The sequence below is a fragment of the Pelmatolapia mariae genome, linkage group LG3_W, assembly GCF_036321145.2.
Source record: "Pelmatolapia mariae isolate MD_Pm_ZW linkage group LG3_W, Pm_UMD_F_2, whole genome shotgun sequence".
NCBI classification, from domain to species: Eukaryota; Metazoa; Chordata; class Actinopteri; order Cichliformes; family Cichlidae; genus Pelmatolapia; species Pelmatolapia mariae.
The window spans coordinates 69,332,798-69,350,312 of NC_086229.1; the positions used below are offsets into that span (position 1 = coordinate 69,332,798).

Below are 17,515 nucleotides of genomic sequence, written 5' to 3' on the forward strand. Positions count from 1 at the left end.
TGTTCCTCATTGTAATACCACATTGTTATACTTTATGTGGCTCCTGTTTTACTTAACTGTATGTCTAAAATGTGATAAATAAAGTTTAGAGAAAAAAAAGAGATGTTAAGAATAATAAGTATCTCTTAAAATGTTTGCAACAATGAAGCATTTTAATATAATGTAGACAAAAACGAAAAATAAAAAGATCGTTATGGAGCAGGACTCCCCGATCCGTACCGCGCACGTGCACGGGTTTTCTTCTTCTTCTGTTCGTTTAATGGCAGTTTACTCCCCAGTGTACGAGGACACTGCCACCTGCTGACCGAGCGAATGAACCCTGTTGTAAATGAATTAGCGTCATTACAAACGTGTGTTAAATTTGATTTAGTGATAGTCGAGCGTGTTTATGCTTGTCTGTGTGGAGAGGATTGACTGGAATAGTGATGATGATGTCCGCTATCACTGTCAGTTGTCAGTAAACAGTTCATCTGTCTGATTAATCTTCACGTGACATGTTACAAAGTCTGTATTACTAACTCTGTAATTAGGCGGCATTCGTCTTATTTTACGGCGCTAGGAGATAACCGTATGTTGGTAAAGAGAGGAAGTGACGTAAAATTTGCGCATGCGGGGTACCGATCGGGTTTCCGGTACGGATCAGGTAGCGACAGGAGTGAAGTAGTAAACTTACAGGAACATATACCACTACCAACGTTGGGATATCTGCATTCGGAGCTCAAGAGCAGAATACGACACAAAATGAAGGAACGGTGGCAAAAGCAATGGGAGGAGGAGAGGAGAGGGCCATGGTTGTACAACATTCAAAGGAAAGTGGGGGAGATGAGAAGTACAGGACGAAACAGGAGAGAGGAGACGATTATATCTCGACTGAGATTTGGACACACTGGCTTAAATAGCACATTATTTTTAATAGGTAAACACAGTACTGGGTAGTGTGACTGCAGTAGGGAAAAGGAAACAATAGAACATGTTTTATTGCATTGTCAGAAGTATGATGTGGAGAGGAGACAGCTGGTCAAAAAGCTGGACGATATGAAAGTGAAGTTGGACTTGTTTGATTTATTTCACGTGAGCTCTATGAGTAAAAGTTATCAAGCTGTATTTTGGTTTTTAAGACAGACCCATTTGTTCGGGAGAATTTGAATATTTTCTTTTCTTTTAATTAATTAATTTATTTGTTTAATTATTTATTTATTTATTTTGTCATTTTGGTCCACACTCCACACCAGTTGGTGGCGGTAATGCACCATTTTGCTGTTTGCCAACCGCCAATAAACCCTATACAGAAGAAGATATCTGCATTGATCTGCACACACTTGTCTCCTGGATCGTAGCTCAGAACCACGTGGGTCTCTGCTCCCTGATCTGTTTCTTAAGACTTTCAGCTTCATCACGGAGTTTCTCTCGGTTTGTGGGCTCATCTAAAGGTAAGCACCGAGCTAACTTTAATGTGGGTTCAGTTCATGTTGATTTTAGCTCTGTTGAGAATAATAGATTGCTTGGTATACACTGGAGTTAGACAGACTGTAGAGTTTGTGATTGCTTTCAACATTATAATACGGCGGTTTTTAGGGGGTAAGAATAGATACGAAAAATAGTCTTTGAATATGAACAAAAGGATGGGGTCCAGGGCAGGAGAACAACTAACCCCCACCCCCAGGACACAAAGCCACAGGTACAAGCCTGGGGGAGGGAAATCAGCCTTTAGAATAGGACTTAATAGGACCGGTGTTCCAGATCTACTGGCGTTTAGATTAACTGGCGTTGGTCAAACAGATGTGTGGCAGTCTTGCGTTTCAGGAGCTGCTACCGACAAAACAGCAAAAAAAAAAAAAAAAACGCCAAATATGTCATCAGTGACACTTGTGAGGTTATCTCAAACACACTCAGTCAGTCTTGATGCTGTTGAACAACAAAATGTTTAAAAATGTCGCGAGTGTACCTGGTTATATCCTCATGCTCGACACGATCGCGAAAACAGCAAACAATTAATACCACGCCGGTGTTGTTCACAGGACAGCGAGAATAAACGATCGGGAGACTCTTGTCGTCGTTATCGTTCCCCTCGCACGTTTTATTTCTCCGGTTTCAGCGTTTTATGCTCAAAACTAAAGCGTGCAGTTTACTTTGTGTGCACTAACATGGACTCGAATCAACCAGCGCCACCTCTGGCCAAGTGCCACAGCCTACCTACAGCCAGATCAACTTGTGACACACATCTGCACTACGTTTGAATTCGTTTCACGCACAATACATGTACACTTTTTAATTTTGTCTGTTTGTGCTTCATGCAAATAAACCTTTGAAATGAATGAAATTATATCATATATTTATTATTGGCCTACATTTGTACAAAATGCCAAATTATATACACAAAGTCATAGAAATCACCACTGCAATTGGTCATCATGATTTTAATATTCTCTGTTTCCATAACAATGAAATACGCCTTGGACAAATATGACACATCAATAGTTCATTAGTGTTGTCACATCACATCCTGTTTAAGTGTTTTAAAGTTAAAACATTTAAAATAAATAGCAACAATTGTGTCCTTAAACAAACAAAATGTAACATTCACTTTGCTTTCTGCAAAAAGTGCTCTTCATTCACCAAAACAAAATCCATTTTGTTCCTGTTTCTCACATTTCTGTGTGTGCGAGTTCAATCATCAATCATGTTAATTATATGAAGTAGTTATGGATTGGAGATTTAATAAAAACAAAATCCACAATAAAATTGTAGTACAATCTTCTGTTCTGTTTTTAACAAAAAATTAAATGTTGTGCAAAACAAATATGAATAAAGGAAATCATTGCAAAACATTAATAAAATATAAACAGCAGCAATGGCGTCTTTGAACAAATAAAACATAACATTCACTTTGCTCTCTGCAAAAAAGTGCTCTTCATTAACAAAGTATTCATTTTGCTGCCTTCTCTTCTATTTCTGTGTGTGTGTGTTCAATGACCTTCATCACATGAAGTAGTTATGCATTGGAGTGGAGGAATGTTAGCATTTCTACATGCTCAGCAGTCAGACTTGCCCTTTTTTGGTGACAATGTTTCCAGCAACTGAAAAAAGCCCTTCAGATGGTGTTGATGTGGCAGGTACAGCCAGATATGATTTGGCTAAATTAGCCAGTGTGGGGAATCTTGTTGCATTATTCTTCCACCATGTAAGGGGGTCATTATCCCTTGGAATAGGGGCTTCCCCAAAATACAACAGTGCTTCTTTCATCTCCGCCTCATTTTCTCCATCCCCACCCTGGTCAGTGTTTTCATTACAATCTTCCTCCTCAGAATCTGTACACAACAAAGTGTCCAACACAGACCTCTTCTTTGTTGGGGGACTTGCTGAGGCTTCCTGTCCCACATGTTCCTGCTGTAGCTGTGATCTCTGCTCCCTTTTGAGATCAAGTGCCTCCCTCTGTACTCTTACTTGCAGTTTCAAAGCATCTTCTAGAGAAAGGAATTTCAGTTTACGAAAACGTGGATCGAGGGCAGCAGCAATGAGTGACGCATTTTTCCCATCTGCTTGAAATGCAGATACTTCTGGCTGCCACCTAGACAAGATTTCCTCTTCTGCACAGTTCTGGAAAGAGTTCACTGCAGCAGAATCAAATGATTTGTTTTGGGTGGATTTCAGGAGACCTTTCAGCAGGGGGGGGGAAGAACAGAGACTGTGACATAAGACTGTCCACTGAGAACATTAGTGGCTTGCTCATAAGGCTTGAGCACCTCTTTCAATTCATCCAGAAGAATCCACTGATCATTTTTCAGATCCAGGTACTGTTTCCCACGCTGTGTGATTTCTGGATCTGAAAGCGTCGCAACCACCGGCCATCTCTGTTCCAAAAGACGTTCAATCATGTAGTATGAACTGTTCCATCTGACAGCGACATCCTGGATTAGTTTATGCTCAGCTGTACCCATCTGTTTTTGCTTCAGCTTAAGTTTGGTGCTAGCTGGCTCACTTTTCCTGATGTGCTTTACAAGGCCCCGTGCAGCCGATAGTGCCTTATCAATCTTGGGGTCTTTCAGTGCATGGTTTACAACCAGTTGCAGTGTATGCCCGGCACACCGATAGGACACCACTCCAAACTTCTCTTTCAGGATGTGGAGAGCTGCGACTATGTTACTTGCATTATCATGCACAATGGCAAGGACATTATGCAAGGAAATATAGAATTTTTCTGCCACCTTCTCCACCCAGGAGGCAAGGTTTTCTGCAGTGTGGCGCTCTTCAACTGGCAGTGTTGCTAAATTGAAGGAGAGAAGATCCCAATTGTCAACAATGAAATGACAAGTTACCCCTAAGTAGGACTCTGACCAGACTTGTCCAAGCATCAGTGGTAAGGGAGATTTTGGATGTGGCCTTTTTTTAGTTATTCCTTAGTTTCTCCACTGACGTTTCATACTTTGTCTCCATCATGCTTGTAAAATGACGCCTAGACGGCAGAGTGTAACCTGGTTGGAAAGTGGTCAGCATTTCTTTGAATCCCTCACCCTCAACCACAGCAAGTGGTCCCATGTCTTTTAAAATCATACATAAGACGCTCTCGGTAAGTACAGCCACCTCCTGGGGGTGCATGGTGTACTTCTTCTCTGACAGTAGTCCTCCACACTTTTCTGTTTGTTCCTGAAATCATAAATCACACACAGCACACAGATGAATTCGAATAATTACAAAATAATTATATGGAAAGCATAATATCAAAATAATTTGATAAGGATGTGGTTATCATATCCATCTATCTATCTAGTAATAGTGTCCACGACGGCTACGTTTAGCACGGGGTGCATTGTCTTTGTTAACATTTTTCCTGCGGCCAATTCGCTGTCTCACATTTTCATCTTTCGCCGATTCTGATAATCAGCCTGCGCGCATTCCGACTCATTTTGCCAGCATGGGCCACAAATAAAAACCAACTAAACAGCAGCTGCTATATGTTACTACTAAGCAGCTTAAATGAATTTTGCATTTACGGAGGTTGGGTGTTTATCTCTGTCTATGAGTGAGTGTATGTCTACGTGGGGAGGGTGTCTGGATGAATTAAAGGGTAAAAACCAGCGTTAGTAAAAAAAGTTCAAAACTTACGGTGGTTTGTCCTTTTCAGAAGCTGCTCCTGGATGCCATCGTTTGAGGTGCTGGTGCATAGCCGTCGTGCTTTTATGATAGGCCATTTCCACCTTACAAAACCGGCAAACGACTGAATCACTTCCTTTTCGGTTAAAATATCCCCATACTGTAGAACTGCGTGTTCGGGTGGAGTGGTTTAAGTCGACCGTAACTGCCTCACTCATGTTGCCGCTACTCGCTGCCGCCATGTCTGTTTTGAAAATGACGACGCATCGACGCAGATTTTTTTACGTCGACGTATTTTACGCGTCGATGTAATCGATTACGTCGACGCGTTGTCCCAGCCCTAGTTGCACCTAGGATTTAAAGAATGTTCTGTTAGCTTTTCAAACAGTTTTAAAATAAAGATGCTAAGTTAATTTCCTTTTAGTTCTCAGTTTATTTGATATTGACAAAAGTTAGTCAATTTTGTCTGTTCTTCTGTAAAACAAAATAAGATTTATCTTTGAATTAATATTTTGTTTCTAAGTGGAATTGACAATTTATTTGTCTGTTTTGTTTGTTCTATTTTGAAACTTAAATGCTTTAGCGGCTACCTTTTTGTGTAGTTTGAAATATTTGCCTTTATTTATCTGAAACTAAAGCCTCATGTTAAGTACATCTGCCCTGTTGTTGTGAAGTTATTATGGGAAATAAATATTTAAATCAAAACAAGCTGCTCATTATTTCACATTTTACTTGTGAGCAATGGCACATTTAAATCTTACAAATATAGTTATTTGGCTTATATCGTGATATATATCATTATCGCCTCAAATGAAAAAAAACATATCGTAATATGAAAAAATCTTATATCACCCAGCTCTATGTACAATAATGGATTTCTATACATTTTACATTAGATGAAAATGTTTGTTGTAAGATTCAGATAATTATTTGTTAAAAGCGAGACATTTTAAATGAGAATAAGAAAGAAAAGTATTTCCTTGTGCCCCCCTTTCCCTGTTAGTGCCCTACCTGGCCCCCTGGCAAAACTTTCCTAGACCCGCCCATGCACAGTTACCAGCTGTCAGCTACATAGAAACGGATCCTGGTGTTATTTGTCTCTCATAAACAGTTCATAACTTCCCTTCAACTCAGTCACCTAAAAGGTAAACCTGGCAAGAGCAAGATCTGGAAACTGCTGTTCACAAACGCTGTCCATCTAATCTGACTGACCTGGTGCTGTTTTGCAAAGAAGAATGGGCAAGAATTTCAGTCTGTAGATGTGCAAAGCTGGTAGAGACATACCCTAAAAGACTGGCAGCTGTAATTGCAGCAAAAGGTGGTTCTACAAAGTATTACTCAGGGGGCTGAATAATTATGCACACTAGGGCTGCCACGATTAGTCGACTAGTCACGATTACGTCGACTATCAAAATCGTCGACGACTAATTTAATAGTCGATGCGTCGTTTGAAGCTTTGTAAGATCCCAAAAGACGCAGGAATAAGTAGTAGGATTTAAGAGTGTAATACCGGAATGAAACAGAAGATGGCAGCACTGCATGTACAAGGATGCCAGCTGCTGTTAAACCCCGAAGAAGAAACTCTGTCCCAGAATTCATAGCGCGGCCCTGCTCAGTTTCCAACAGTGGCGGCAGCTAGTTAGTTTTAATATTACTCTAATTATTCTTTCCGGGTCACAAAATGAATGTTTAACATATTTTCAGGCGAGAATGTAGCTGTGTAAACTTCAAATATCTGCTCAGTTTATCAAGACACCACATATTTTCAAAAGCGCTCCGACGTTTTCAGAGACGTCTGTTACCCACTAGCTCGATAGCTAGCCGGGGGCAAGGCTCACTACAGCCTGTGAGAACACCGGACTCCCGGCAAATCGTTTTCAAACCCACCGCTGTCTTTCACTACTCAGGTTAAACATATAGAAGTCACTTAGATAACTTAAAAATATTATTGTTTGGCTTTTTTTTTAGTATTTTATTTGTTCCTGAGTAAATCGGTTTGGCTGAGATTAAAGTTATAGTTTTTACACAGCTGAATAAACGTCAAGCAGACAGCTGATTATCAGAAGTGTGAGATGCTCGAGATTATACTCCGGTGTCCTGATATATTTTAGATAGCAAGGAGTTTATTAAACTTCACCGAAACGATCTGCAAATTTCATTTAAATTTAATAAACTATCATCTTGTCTTTATTTTTAGTTAGCACATACCTTACACACTTAAAGTTGTAAGCTAATGATAATTAATTAAGAGCAGATGCATGCTGGTGCAGTAAGCTGTACGTCCAATGGATGCATGATCTGATTAGTCGACTAATCACAAAAATAATCGGTGACTAGTCGACTATCAAAATAATCGTTTGTGGCAGCCCTAATGCACACCCAACTTTTCAGTTATTTATTTGTAAAAAATGTTTGGAATCATGTATGATTTTCGTTCCACTTCTCACGTGTACACCACTTTGTGTTGGTCTTTCACCTGGAATTCCAATAAAATTGATTCATGTTTGTGGATGTAATGTGACAAAATGTGGGAAAGTTCAAGGGGGGGCGAATACTTTTGCAAGCCACTGTATGTATTCCCCCATACTTTAACACAATAACTCAGATAGGATAGAAATAATGAAAAATGTAATCTAGCAAGCAGTTAATGAAAATATGATCAATTAAAGTTGCTGACTTTTCAGTTATTCTACTAGGTTTAGTAATCAGAGGGTAAAACCCTCTTCCAAATAATAACTCAAAAAATCTGATGATGATTTATGATTGGACATTTGGACAAAAAAAATTATAATCCCCGCAAATACAAAATGTCTTATTTCCATTTACCTTGCTCAATAAATCTTCTACTACTGTGAATGTTTCTATCAGTGTCCCAGGCCTCCTATACATACAAGTACCAATTATATTACTCTTTATTTTCATTTCTATTTCTACTGTCACACACTCCATTAAATCATCAGTAGCCAGAGACATATATTTAACCTGCTTACATTTCAAGTCGCTATCAACAAAAAGTGCCACACCTCCTGCCTTCTTATTAGATCTATTTACAGTGGGGCAAAAAAGTATTTAGTCAGCCACCGATTGTGCAAGTGCCCCCACCTAAAATGATGACAGAGGCCAGTAATTTGCACCAGAGGTACACTTCAACTGTGAGAGACAGAATGTGAAAAAAAAAAATCCATGAATACACATGGTAGGATTTGTAAAGAATTTATCCGTAAATCAGGGTGGCAAATAAGTATTTGGTCACCTCAAACATGGAAAATCTCTGGCTCTCACAGACCTGTAACGTCTTCTGTAAGACGCTTTTCTGTGCCCCACTCGTTACCTGTATGAATGGCACCTGTTCGAACTCATCATCTGTATAAAAGACACCTGTCCACAGCCTCAAACAGTCAGATTCCAAACTCCGCCATGGCCAAGACCAAAGAGCTCTCGAAGGACACCAGGAAAAGTATTGTAGACCTGCACCAGGCTGGGAAGAGTGAATCTACAATAGGCAAGCAGCTTGGTGTGAAAAAATCAACTGTGGGAGCAATCATCAGAAAATGGAAGACATACAAGACCACTGATAATCTCCCACGATCTGGGGCTCCACGCAAGATCTCATCCCGTGGGGTCAAAATGATCATGAGAACGGTGAGCAAAGATCCCAGAACCACACGGGGGGACCTGGTGAATGACCTGCAGAGAGCTGGGACCAAAGTAACAAAGGTCACCATCAGTAACACACTAAAACGGCAGGGAATCAGATCCCGCAGTGCCAGACGTGTTCCGCTGCTGAAGCCAGTGCATGTCCAGGCCCGTCTGAAGTTTGCCAGAGAGCACATGGATGATACAGCAAAGGATTGGGAGAATGTCATGTGGTCAGATGAAACCAAAGTAGAACTTTTTGGTATAAACTCAACTCGTCGTGTTTGGAGGACGAAGAATACTGAGTTGCATCCCAAGAACACCATACCTACTGTGAAGCATGGGGGTGGAAACATCATGCTATGGGGCTGTTTTTCTGCCAAGGGGACAGGACGACTGATCCGTGTTAAGGACAGAATGAATGGGGCCATGTATCGTGAGATTTTGAGCCAAAACCTCCTTCCATCAGTGAGAACTTTGAAGATGAAACGCGGCTGGGTCTTCCAACATGACAATGATCCAAAACACACCGCCCGGGCAACAAAGGAGTGGCTCCGTAAGAAGCATTTGAAAGTCCTGGAGTGGCCTAGCCAGTCTCCAGACCTCAACCCCATAGAAAATCTGTGGCGGGAGTTGAAAGTCTGTGTTGCTTGGCAACAGCCCCAAAACATCACTGCTCTGGAGAAGATCTGCATGGAGGAATGGGCCAAAATACCAGCTACTGTGTGTGCAAACCTGGTAAAGACCTATAGTAAACGTTTGACCTCTGTTATTGCCAACAAAGGTTATGTTACAAAGTATTGAGTTGTATTTTTGTTATTGACCAAATACTTATTTGCCACCCTGATTTACGAATAAATTCTTTACAAATCCTACCATGTGTATTCATGGATTTTTTTTTCCACATTCTGTCTCTCACAGTTGACGTGTACCTCTGGTGCAAATTACTGGCCTCTGTCATCATTTTAGGTGGGGGCACTTGCACAATCGGTGGCTGACTAAATACTTTTTTGCCCCACTGTATATGATATAATTCATACCCATCAATATGAAAGTCCCATCAATCCATGTTTCTGATAGTGCTATAACTTTAAACTTGCCTTTCAGATTATTCAAAAAACCATTGATCAGAACAAAGCATTTATAGAGGCTTCTACAGTTGAAATTAATTAATGAAAATGTATCGCCTATGTCAACATTATCCCTAAATAATGTTGACATATATACAGGGTGTAGCATCCACTGGGTAAAGGCGGTGATATACAGGACAGTCAGTGGCTTTTTCCCTTTCAAGATCTTGTAGGCAACTGATGACTTTCTTTTTGTAGTTGCTTCTGGGGTTTCACCTTGAAGCTTCATAGATATTTTTGTCACTGAGGAGTTTAGTCATGTTTATTTGCTCTGCTTCTTTTTGTCAGAGATAAAATACAAATATATACTTTTTGTGTTCCAGCTGAGTAACAGTAGGAGAAGAGTCTGGTGGTGCAGCAGAGGAACATTTTCAGCCATTTGGACTCAGCTCAGCCACTACAGAGGAAACAATGTCTTTAACACAAAAGGTGAGAAAAATATCACAGTTACAATGTTATTGAAACTGTGTGTACAGCTGGATGGTTTTTAAAAACACGTTAACAGCAGCTTTATCTTTTTCATCCTGGGCTCATCCATATACACAGCTTCTACATTCACAACCAAAAACCATAGAAGTTAGAAGAAAATACAATTTTATCAGCACATATTGAAAGAACAATATCACCAGTTGAACTCAAAATATTTTATGAAGTAAAACATTTTCTCCACTTATATATTATATATAAATATTATATATTTGTTCAATAATGTCATTTTCATTACAACTCTTATTGTAGCATATCATTGTAATGTGATACCACCACCTTCTGGTGGTGGTATCTGTAACCAGTATGTAACAAAATGTATAAACAATGGGCAAATCAGAAGACTTCAGGAACGACAGGAGCCCAGAGGATGGGTAACCACAATGAAAACACAACTGCAAATGATGAAGCAATGGTTCAACTGTATTTGAAATTTATGCACTGTATTGCATTTGACAATAATAACCAAAATTGTGTGTGCGCGCACAGATACCCAAAATAAAAAAAGAAACAAATGTTAGACCCGGGTCTTTTAAAGTGTCAATAGGATCCAGATCAGGCCTGTTTGGTGAGCTGGTGAGTTATTTGTGTGAGTTCAATCCACGATCGGTGTATGGTTTGCACAGTCTTGTCCTACCACAGTTCAGGCAACCAGACTTCAAGATTCAATTCCAAATGGGCTGTGGCTCGCCATCCATTGCAATGGAAAATTATTCCTCTTCTGCGGATTTCCACAAAGTCTGTAATCCAAAGTTCTCCGGGGAGTCTCGGCTTCTTTCTCCAACTCAAAAAAACCTGACCTAAGAGTAAGGTCAGAATTACTTCAAATTAACGTTGTTCACACTTAACTAACAACACTTCTGTTTAAGGTATAAAGCATGAACAAAATCTGTTTCAAATTCAAGTCATATTTCTAATGTTGTACAACTAATCAAATTCAAAAGGGTTTTCATTACATGGCAATGTAGCTATCACCAATCATTAAAGCAATTCACACTGCTAATTAAAAGCAGCAAACTCAATATACTCTACTCACTGTCAAGTAACAACAGTGATGAATAAAAGTAACACAATAAAACATTTCAATTCAACAGATAGACACACAGTTTTTTCTACAACAGGTAATATGTCTTTAACACTTAACAACGGGAGTGTGCATTTAGCTAGTACCCGCTAGCTACTTGCATAGTACCGTCACCATTAGCGTTCGTTTTTGAAGCGAAAAACGTTAACATTTCAGGATGCCGATCAGCGGCTATAACAGTTTGGTTACTCACCAGTGCAAAGCACTTTCTATTCATAAAACTAGCTTCAGCTATCCAAATCCGGCGGCTAATCAAGCAGACACCAACAGCTACCACGTTTTCCCCACAGGTACAGCTATGGCGCGTGTGGTCTAAGCAGCCGTAGCAGCGCAACCAAACATGAAAACACAAGGCGGGACAAACAATCCCATTGGTTGGACCGCATTTGTATCCAGGTCAAAAAATAACCTTTGAGAAACAAAAAATAAATAATAAAACAAATAATGCAATTCCATACAAAATAATTTGGATTTTTTTCTTTAGAGTCTCTCTCCAATTATGAGTGTTTTTAACTGAAAAGAATAAAAAACCTTTAATAATAATTACAATAAACAGTCTCTAATTGCATCTGTTTGCCACTGGGCTACATATCACATTACAATGTGTTTGTTGACATGTTTGATTCCACTGATGGAGGGAGTTTCAGTTTGTTCCATGACTGCATTTCACTCACTGCCTCTGTTTGTATCTCTGTCACTGCAGGACCAACATGGAGCAAGAAGTCAGCGCTCTCAGGAGGCCGACAAACGTCACAGAAGAAAGGGAAAGAAAACCTACAGCTGTGATGAGTGTGGGAAGAATTTTACCCTGGCTCGAAGCCTAAAAAGACACCAACTCATCCACAGTGGAGTTAAACCTTACAGCTGTGATGAGTGTGGGAAGGATTTTACCCGGGCTGGAAGTTTAAAATCTCACCAACTCATCCACAGTGGAGTTAAACCTTACAGCTGTGAGTTGTGTGGAAAGTCTTTTACCTGGGCTGGAAACTTAAAAACACACCAACTCCTCCACAGTGAAGTTAAAGCGTACAGCTGTGACTTGTGTGGAAAGTCTTTTACCTGGGCTGGAGACTTAAAAAGACACCAACTCATCCACAGTGGAGTTAAACCTTACAACTGTGACTTGTGTGGAAAGTTTTTTACCCAGGCTGGAGGCTTAAAAAGACACCAACTCTTCCACAGTGGAGTTAAACCTTACAGCTGTGAGTTGTGTGGAAAGTCTTTTACCCTGGCTGGAAACTTAAAAACGCACCAACTCATCCACAGTGGAGTTAAACCTTACAGCTGTGAGTTGTGTGGAAAGTCTTTTACCCAGGCTCGAGACTTAAAAAGACACCAACTCTTCCACGGTGGAGTTAAACCTTACAGCTGTGAGTTGTGTGGAAAGTCTTTTATCGAGGCTGGGGACTTAAAAAGACACCAACTCATCCACAGTGGATTTAAACCTTACAGCTGTGATTTGTGTGGAAAGTCTTTTACCAAGGCTGGAGACTTAAAAAAACACCAACTCATCCACAGTGGAGTTAAAGCGTACATCTGTGGCTTGTGTGATAAGGCTTTTACCCATCGTCATAACTTAAAAACACACCAACTCATCCACAGTGGAGTTAAACCTTACAGCTGTGAGTTGTGTGGAAAGTCTTTTACCCAGGCTGGAGACTTAAAAAAACACCAACTCATCCACAGTGGAGTTAAACCTTACAGCTGTAAATTGTGTGGAAAGTCTTTTACCCTGGCTGGAGACTTAAAAAAACACCAACTCATCCACAGTGGAGTTAAAGCGTACATCTGTGGCTTGTGTGGTAAGGCTTTTACCCATCGTCATAACTTAAAAACACACCAACTCATCCACAGTGGAGTTAAACCTTACAGCTGTGAGTTGTGTGGAAAGTCTTTTACCCAGGCTGGAGACTTAAAAAAACACCAACTCATCCACAGTGGAGTTAAACCTTACAGCTGTGATTTGTGTGGAAAGTCTTTTACCCTGGCTGGAGACTTAAAAAAACACCAACTCATCCACAGTGGAGTTAAAGCGTACATCTGTGGCTTGTGTGGTAAGGCTTTTACCCATCGTCATAACTTAAAAACACACCAACTCATCCACAGTGGAGTTAAACCTTACAGCTGTGAGTTGTGTGGAAAGTCTTTTACCCAGGCTGGAGACTTAAAAAAACACCAACTCATCCACAGTGGAGTTAAACCTTACAGCTGTGATTTGTGTGGAAAGTCTTTTACCCTGGCTGGAGACTTAAAAAAACACCAACTCATCCACAGTGGAGTTAAAGCGTACATCTGTGGCTTGTGTGGTAAGGCTTTTACCCATCGTCATAACTTAAAAAAACACCAACTCATCCACAGTGGAGTTAAAGCGTACATCTGTGGCTTGTGTGGTAAGGCTTTTGCTCAAAGTAACGACGTACAGAAGCATCTAGTTACCCACTCTGGAATTAAGGCGTACAGCTGCGACTTTTGTGGAAAAAGTTTCAGCGACAAACACTACCGAAATATTCATCTACGGATTCACACTGGAAATGAAGTTTACTGCTGTGATCAGTGTGGGAAACTGTTTACCACAGATACACAGTTAAAACGACACATGTTTAGCCACACTAAGGAGAGAGCTTACAAATGTGACCTGTGTGAGAAGACCTTTAAATCTCCACATCACCTGAGAAACCACCGACAGATCCACACCAGAAAGTAACTCTACAAGTGCAGTTAATGTGAGGTATGTATTTATGTTTTTATCTTGTAATTGTAACCTGAGTTTTTGGAACAAGTCTGATCAGTAAACTTATGGAGTTATACTGAATGAACTGTTTGGAAAAAATGAAGACTCATTTTCGCTCAGTAAGCTGAGTGTTATAATGTAAACAGTAAAACATAGTTGCACGTTGGCAGAGATGCTTTTTATTTCAGGCAACATTCAGGATAAAAACGTTGAAGGAATTCCCTGACTTACACTGTCTTTGTTTAGAAGTGGAGCAAAGCACATGGATCCAGTTCTCAACCCTGTCGTCACTGTGGTGGTGGGAAAGAGTTTCTCTGTGACCTTTGTGGAAAAACCTCAATCATCTACAGGACCTAAAACCTCATCAGCATAGACACACTGGAGACAAAATGAACTCCTGCAAAGAATGTGGGAGAGGCTTCCACACACCAAGTACATTAAAAATACATGAACTCTTCCACAGTGGGGTCAAAATCACTGGATCACAATGAATCTGAAGAGAGAGAGAGAGAAAGATCCTCTTCTGGTTTCAGGGTCAGACTTAAAAACCTTGAGATCAGGCTCCACAGAGTTCAGATGGAATCTCCTGTAAAGAGTGTCAGCTGATGTCACACTTGGATCTGATGAGGTAGCTCTGATTTCTGGAGCTGCAGTGAATAATCCTGAATGTTACATTTAGGAAGCTGCATGTATAGATATGCATATCAAGTTCATGTTTTTCCTTTGAGGGATTTTAATTCTCTAAAATGTTATCCCTGTTACATTTTAACCTTTGTTCCCTTAGGACACAGTAGTGTTTAGTAGTTGTTCTTGTTACTGTATTATTAAAGTTATAGGAATGTCTTTTTTTTACCAAACTAATAATGTATCAGAATTGCAGATATGGATATATATTTCAATTTCTTTCATTTGAACTTTTTTAGTGTTTCCAAAATTAACGTTTTTTTATGTATTCATTTAATGTGTTACGTCAGTTAAATTTCGATTCTTCATTCATATTTAATCTTTTGCTGTGGTAAAATCTTCTCTTAAATCATTTTCTCCCCAAACTGCAAATAATTTCACAGCAGTTGCTCTTAAAACCTCCAAAATGAACTAAATCTGTCCACAGCTTTGAAACAACACCTGCTGTGACTTTATGTCCAGAAAAAAGAAACTCAAGCTAAACTGGTTTTGGGCTAACTTTCCATATAATACCAGTTTGTACCAGAAGATAGAGCAGCGAGGCTCATTCACATTGGCAGCAAAGAAATGTTACAAGTTCAAAAATTTAAATTCTATTAAACCTCTATTTTTGGCTCCTCCTTTCACTTTAGTGTATTTACTATGTTCTTGAAGTCCACATGTTGTTTTTTTAATGAACTCATTTTGATCCACATGTTCTGCAGCTGTTTTCTTGTTGATTTGTTTTCAGTGGTACATGTGGAGGTTTATCACAGGAGGAGACTTGGATGTTCTCCACTCGCACTGAACAAGGATCCTGCAGCTCATTAAAAACTCTGAAATGATCTTCAAGGACAAAGATGTTTGATTATTCTTAAAAACAAGATGTGGGCATGAAGTTTTCAGAGAGTATGTTAAAGATTCATTGTAATGAACATCTCACACAAAGCAGATGTTCCTGCATTGCAACAGCGGTTTGCAGACGTGTTCTCCCTCCTGCCCAGCTGCAGGACTCTCATGGAGCACCACTTTGAAACGCAGCCTAGCGTCTGTTCATGACCTAACATGTTGCCTGAGCACAAGAGAAATTGTGCAAAAGGAATTGGCTGAAATGCTGATATCGTAGGATGAAATGAGGATTTCCTCAGTGTTTCCTATGCTTACCTTTTCTCCAGATGATTTGTCCCAGCTGTTGAGAGGGGCCGGTTGTCTTTAAGGTGCTTCCAGGTAATTAAGAAGTGAGCGCACAGTTTTATACGGTTCTGTGATGATTGTCACAAAGTGAACAAGGTCTCATGGTTTGATGCTTATCCCATGCCCTGGGTTGACCTGGACTGGTTAAGCACTGCTTAGCTTTTATCATGCTGGATTTAACCAACGCCTACTGGCAGATTCCCTTGTCTGCACAATCCAAAGACAAAAACGACCTTCTCCACTCTGTATGGTTCATGCCATTCATCACTCTTCTGTTTGGCTTGTTTGAAGCTGCGGCCATTTTTCAGCACGTGCTGGAGCGATAGCTGTGTCCTCACACTGCATATGCTAATTTCTACCTGGATGATGATGTCATTCATAGTGATACCTTGGTGGATCATGTGCAGTGGTTGGTCACGGTCACGGAGTCCGTGAGGCAGGCAGGGCTGATGGCAAACCCAAAGTGTATGGTTGGATGGTATGGAACGCCAGGACTGCCATAATGAATTACTTAAATACACCATTAAATAATTAATTAAATGTGGCAATAATTAATTAAAATTGGAATTAATTAATTAAATAAATAGTTATGACACATGTAATTAATTAATTATTGACACCTTTAATTATTTATGTATTTCACATTTTAATTAATTATTGACACATTTAATTAATTAATGATATATTTATTTATTTCATTTTGGCAGTCCTGGCGCCTGGCTCTCATCATGAATTAATTTTATCTGTCAGCCTCACCCATCAAACTCAGGGGGCGGGGTTAACGCTGATCGAGTCAAAACCATTGCTTTGGCCTGGTGGCCATTGTTTTTAGCACACAACCATTGGAAACTAACAGAACTGAACTTTGAAAAACCCTGTTTGTGTGTCACCAAATACTGTTGTAATATTTTTTTAGCCGAGAATGTAGTGGTTTAATCTTCATATGTGTGGTCGGTTTGTCAAGTTACAGCCTCTTTGCAAAAGTGCTTCGATGATTTCGGAGATGTCTGCCCAGTCTAATGTCAAAGTGTGGGGTAGACCCGCTCGCCTCGCAAGCAATCGAGCTGTTGTTACTGCCGACAAAGCGCAGGCCCCGGTACACAGCTGTAATAATCCCCGCTGACACGGACTTCTTTTACGGAGGTTATATTTATCGGGGTGTTATTTCCTGATGTTCTTATGTGTCCTACGTGTTTCAGTCGCCAATTCTGAAGTATAACTAACATTAAAAACATGTTTAAGGAGGAGAGAGAGCAAATAAACTCGATTAACAGCTGATCTTTGGGTTTCTGTTCAGTAATCTGCGTGACCTGCGTATAATCGCAGAAGAGAGATAACGTTGGTGTTTCCGTCATGTAGTAGCTGCTGGCTTTAACTGTACAAAGGTTGTTCGACACTATGAAACACATACAGACTTCATGATGTTCGGCTAATATTTTTATTGTGAATATTAATCATGCATCTCTCCACGATATCTTCAGCTCTCTGAGTTAACCCAGA

General features: G+C 40.0%; 1 protein-coding gene across 3 annotated transcripts in view; it reads left to right on the forward strand.

The window, feature by feature from the left end:
* The window catches only part of LOC134624766 (zinc finger protein 91-like), a 328,469-nt gene extending 311,937 nt beyond the window's left edge, over window positions 1-16,532 (forward strand). Inside the window, exons 1-4 of one of the 3 annotated variants that reach the window (XM_063469804.1) lie at window positions 1,130-1,430; window positions 10,181-10,286; window positions 12,131-14,155; window positions 14,405-16,532. In XM_063469804.1, the coding sequence (XP_063325874.1) occupies window positions 10,269-10,286; window positions 12,131-14,131 (2,019 nt within the window). In that variant the 5' untranslated portion in view covers window positions 1,130-1,430; window positions 10,181-10,268 and the 3' untranslated portion in view covers window positions 14,132-14,155; window positions 14,405-16,532. Of the gene's footprint in view, window positions 1-1,129; window positions 1,431-10,180; window positions 10,287-12,130; window positions 14,156-14,404 lie in introns of those variants that run through there. The other 2 variants (XM_063469806.1, XM_063469805.1) reach the window with 2 other exon arrangements.
* The last annotated feature ends 983 nt before the right edge of the window (window positions 16,533-17,515 follow it).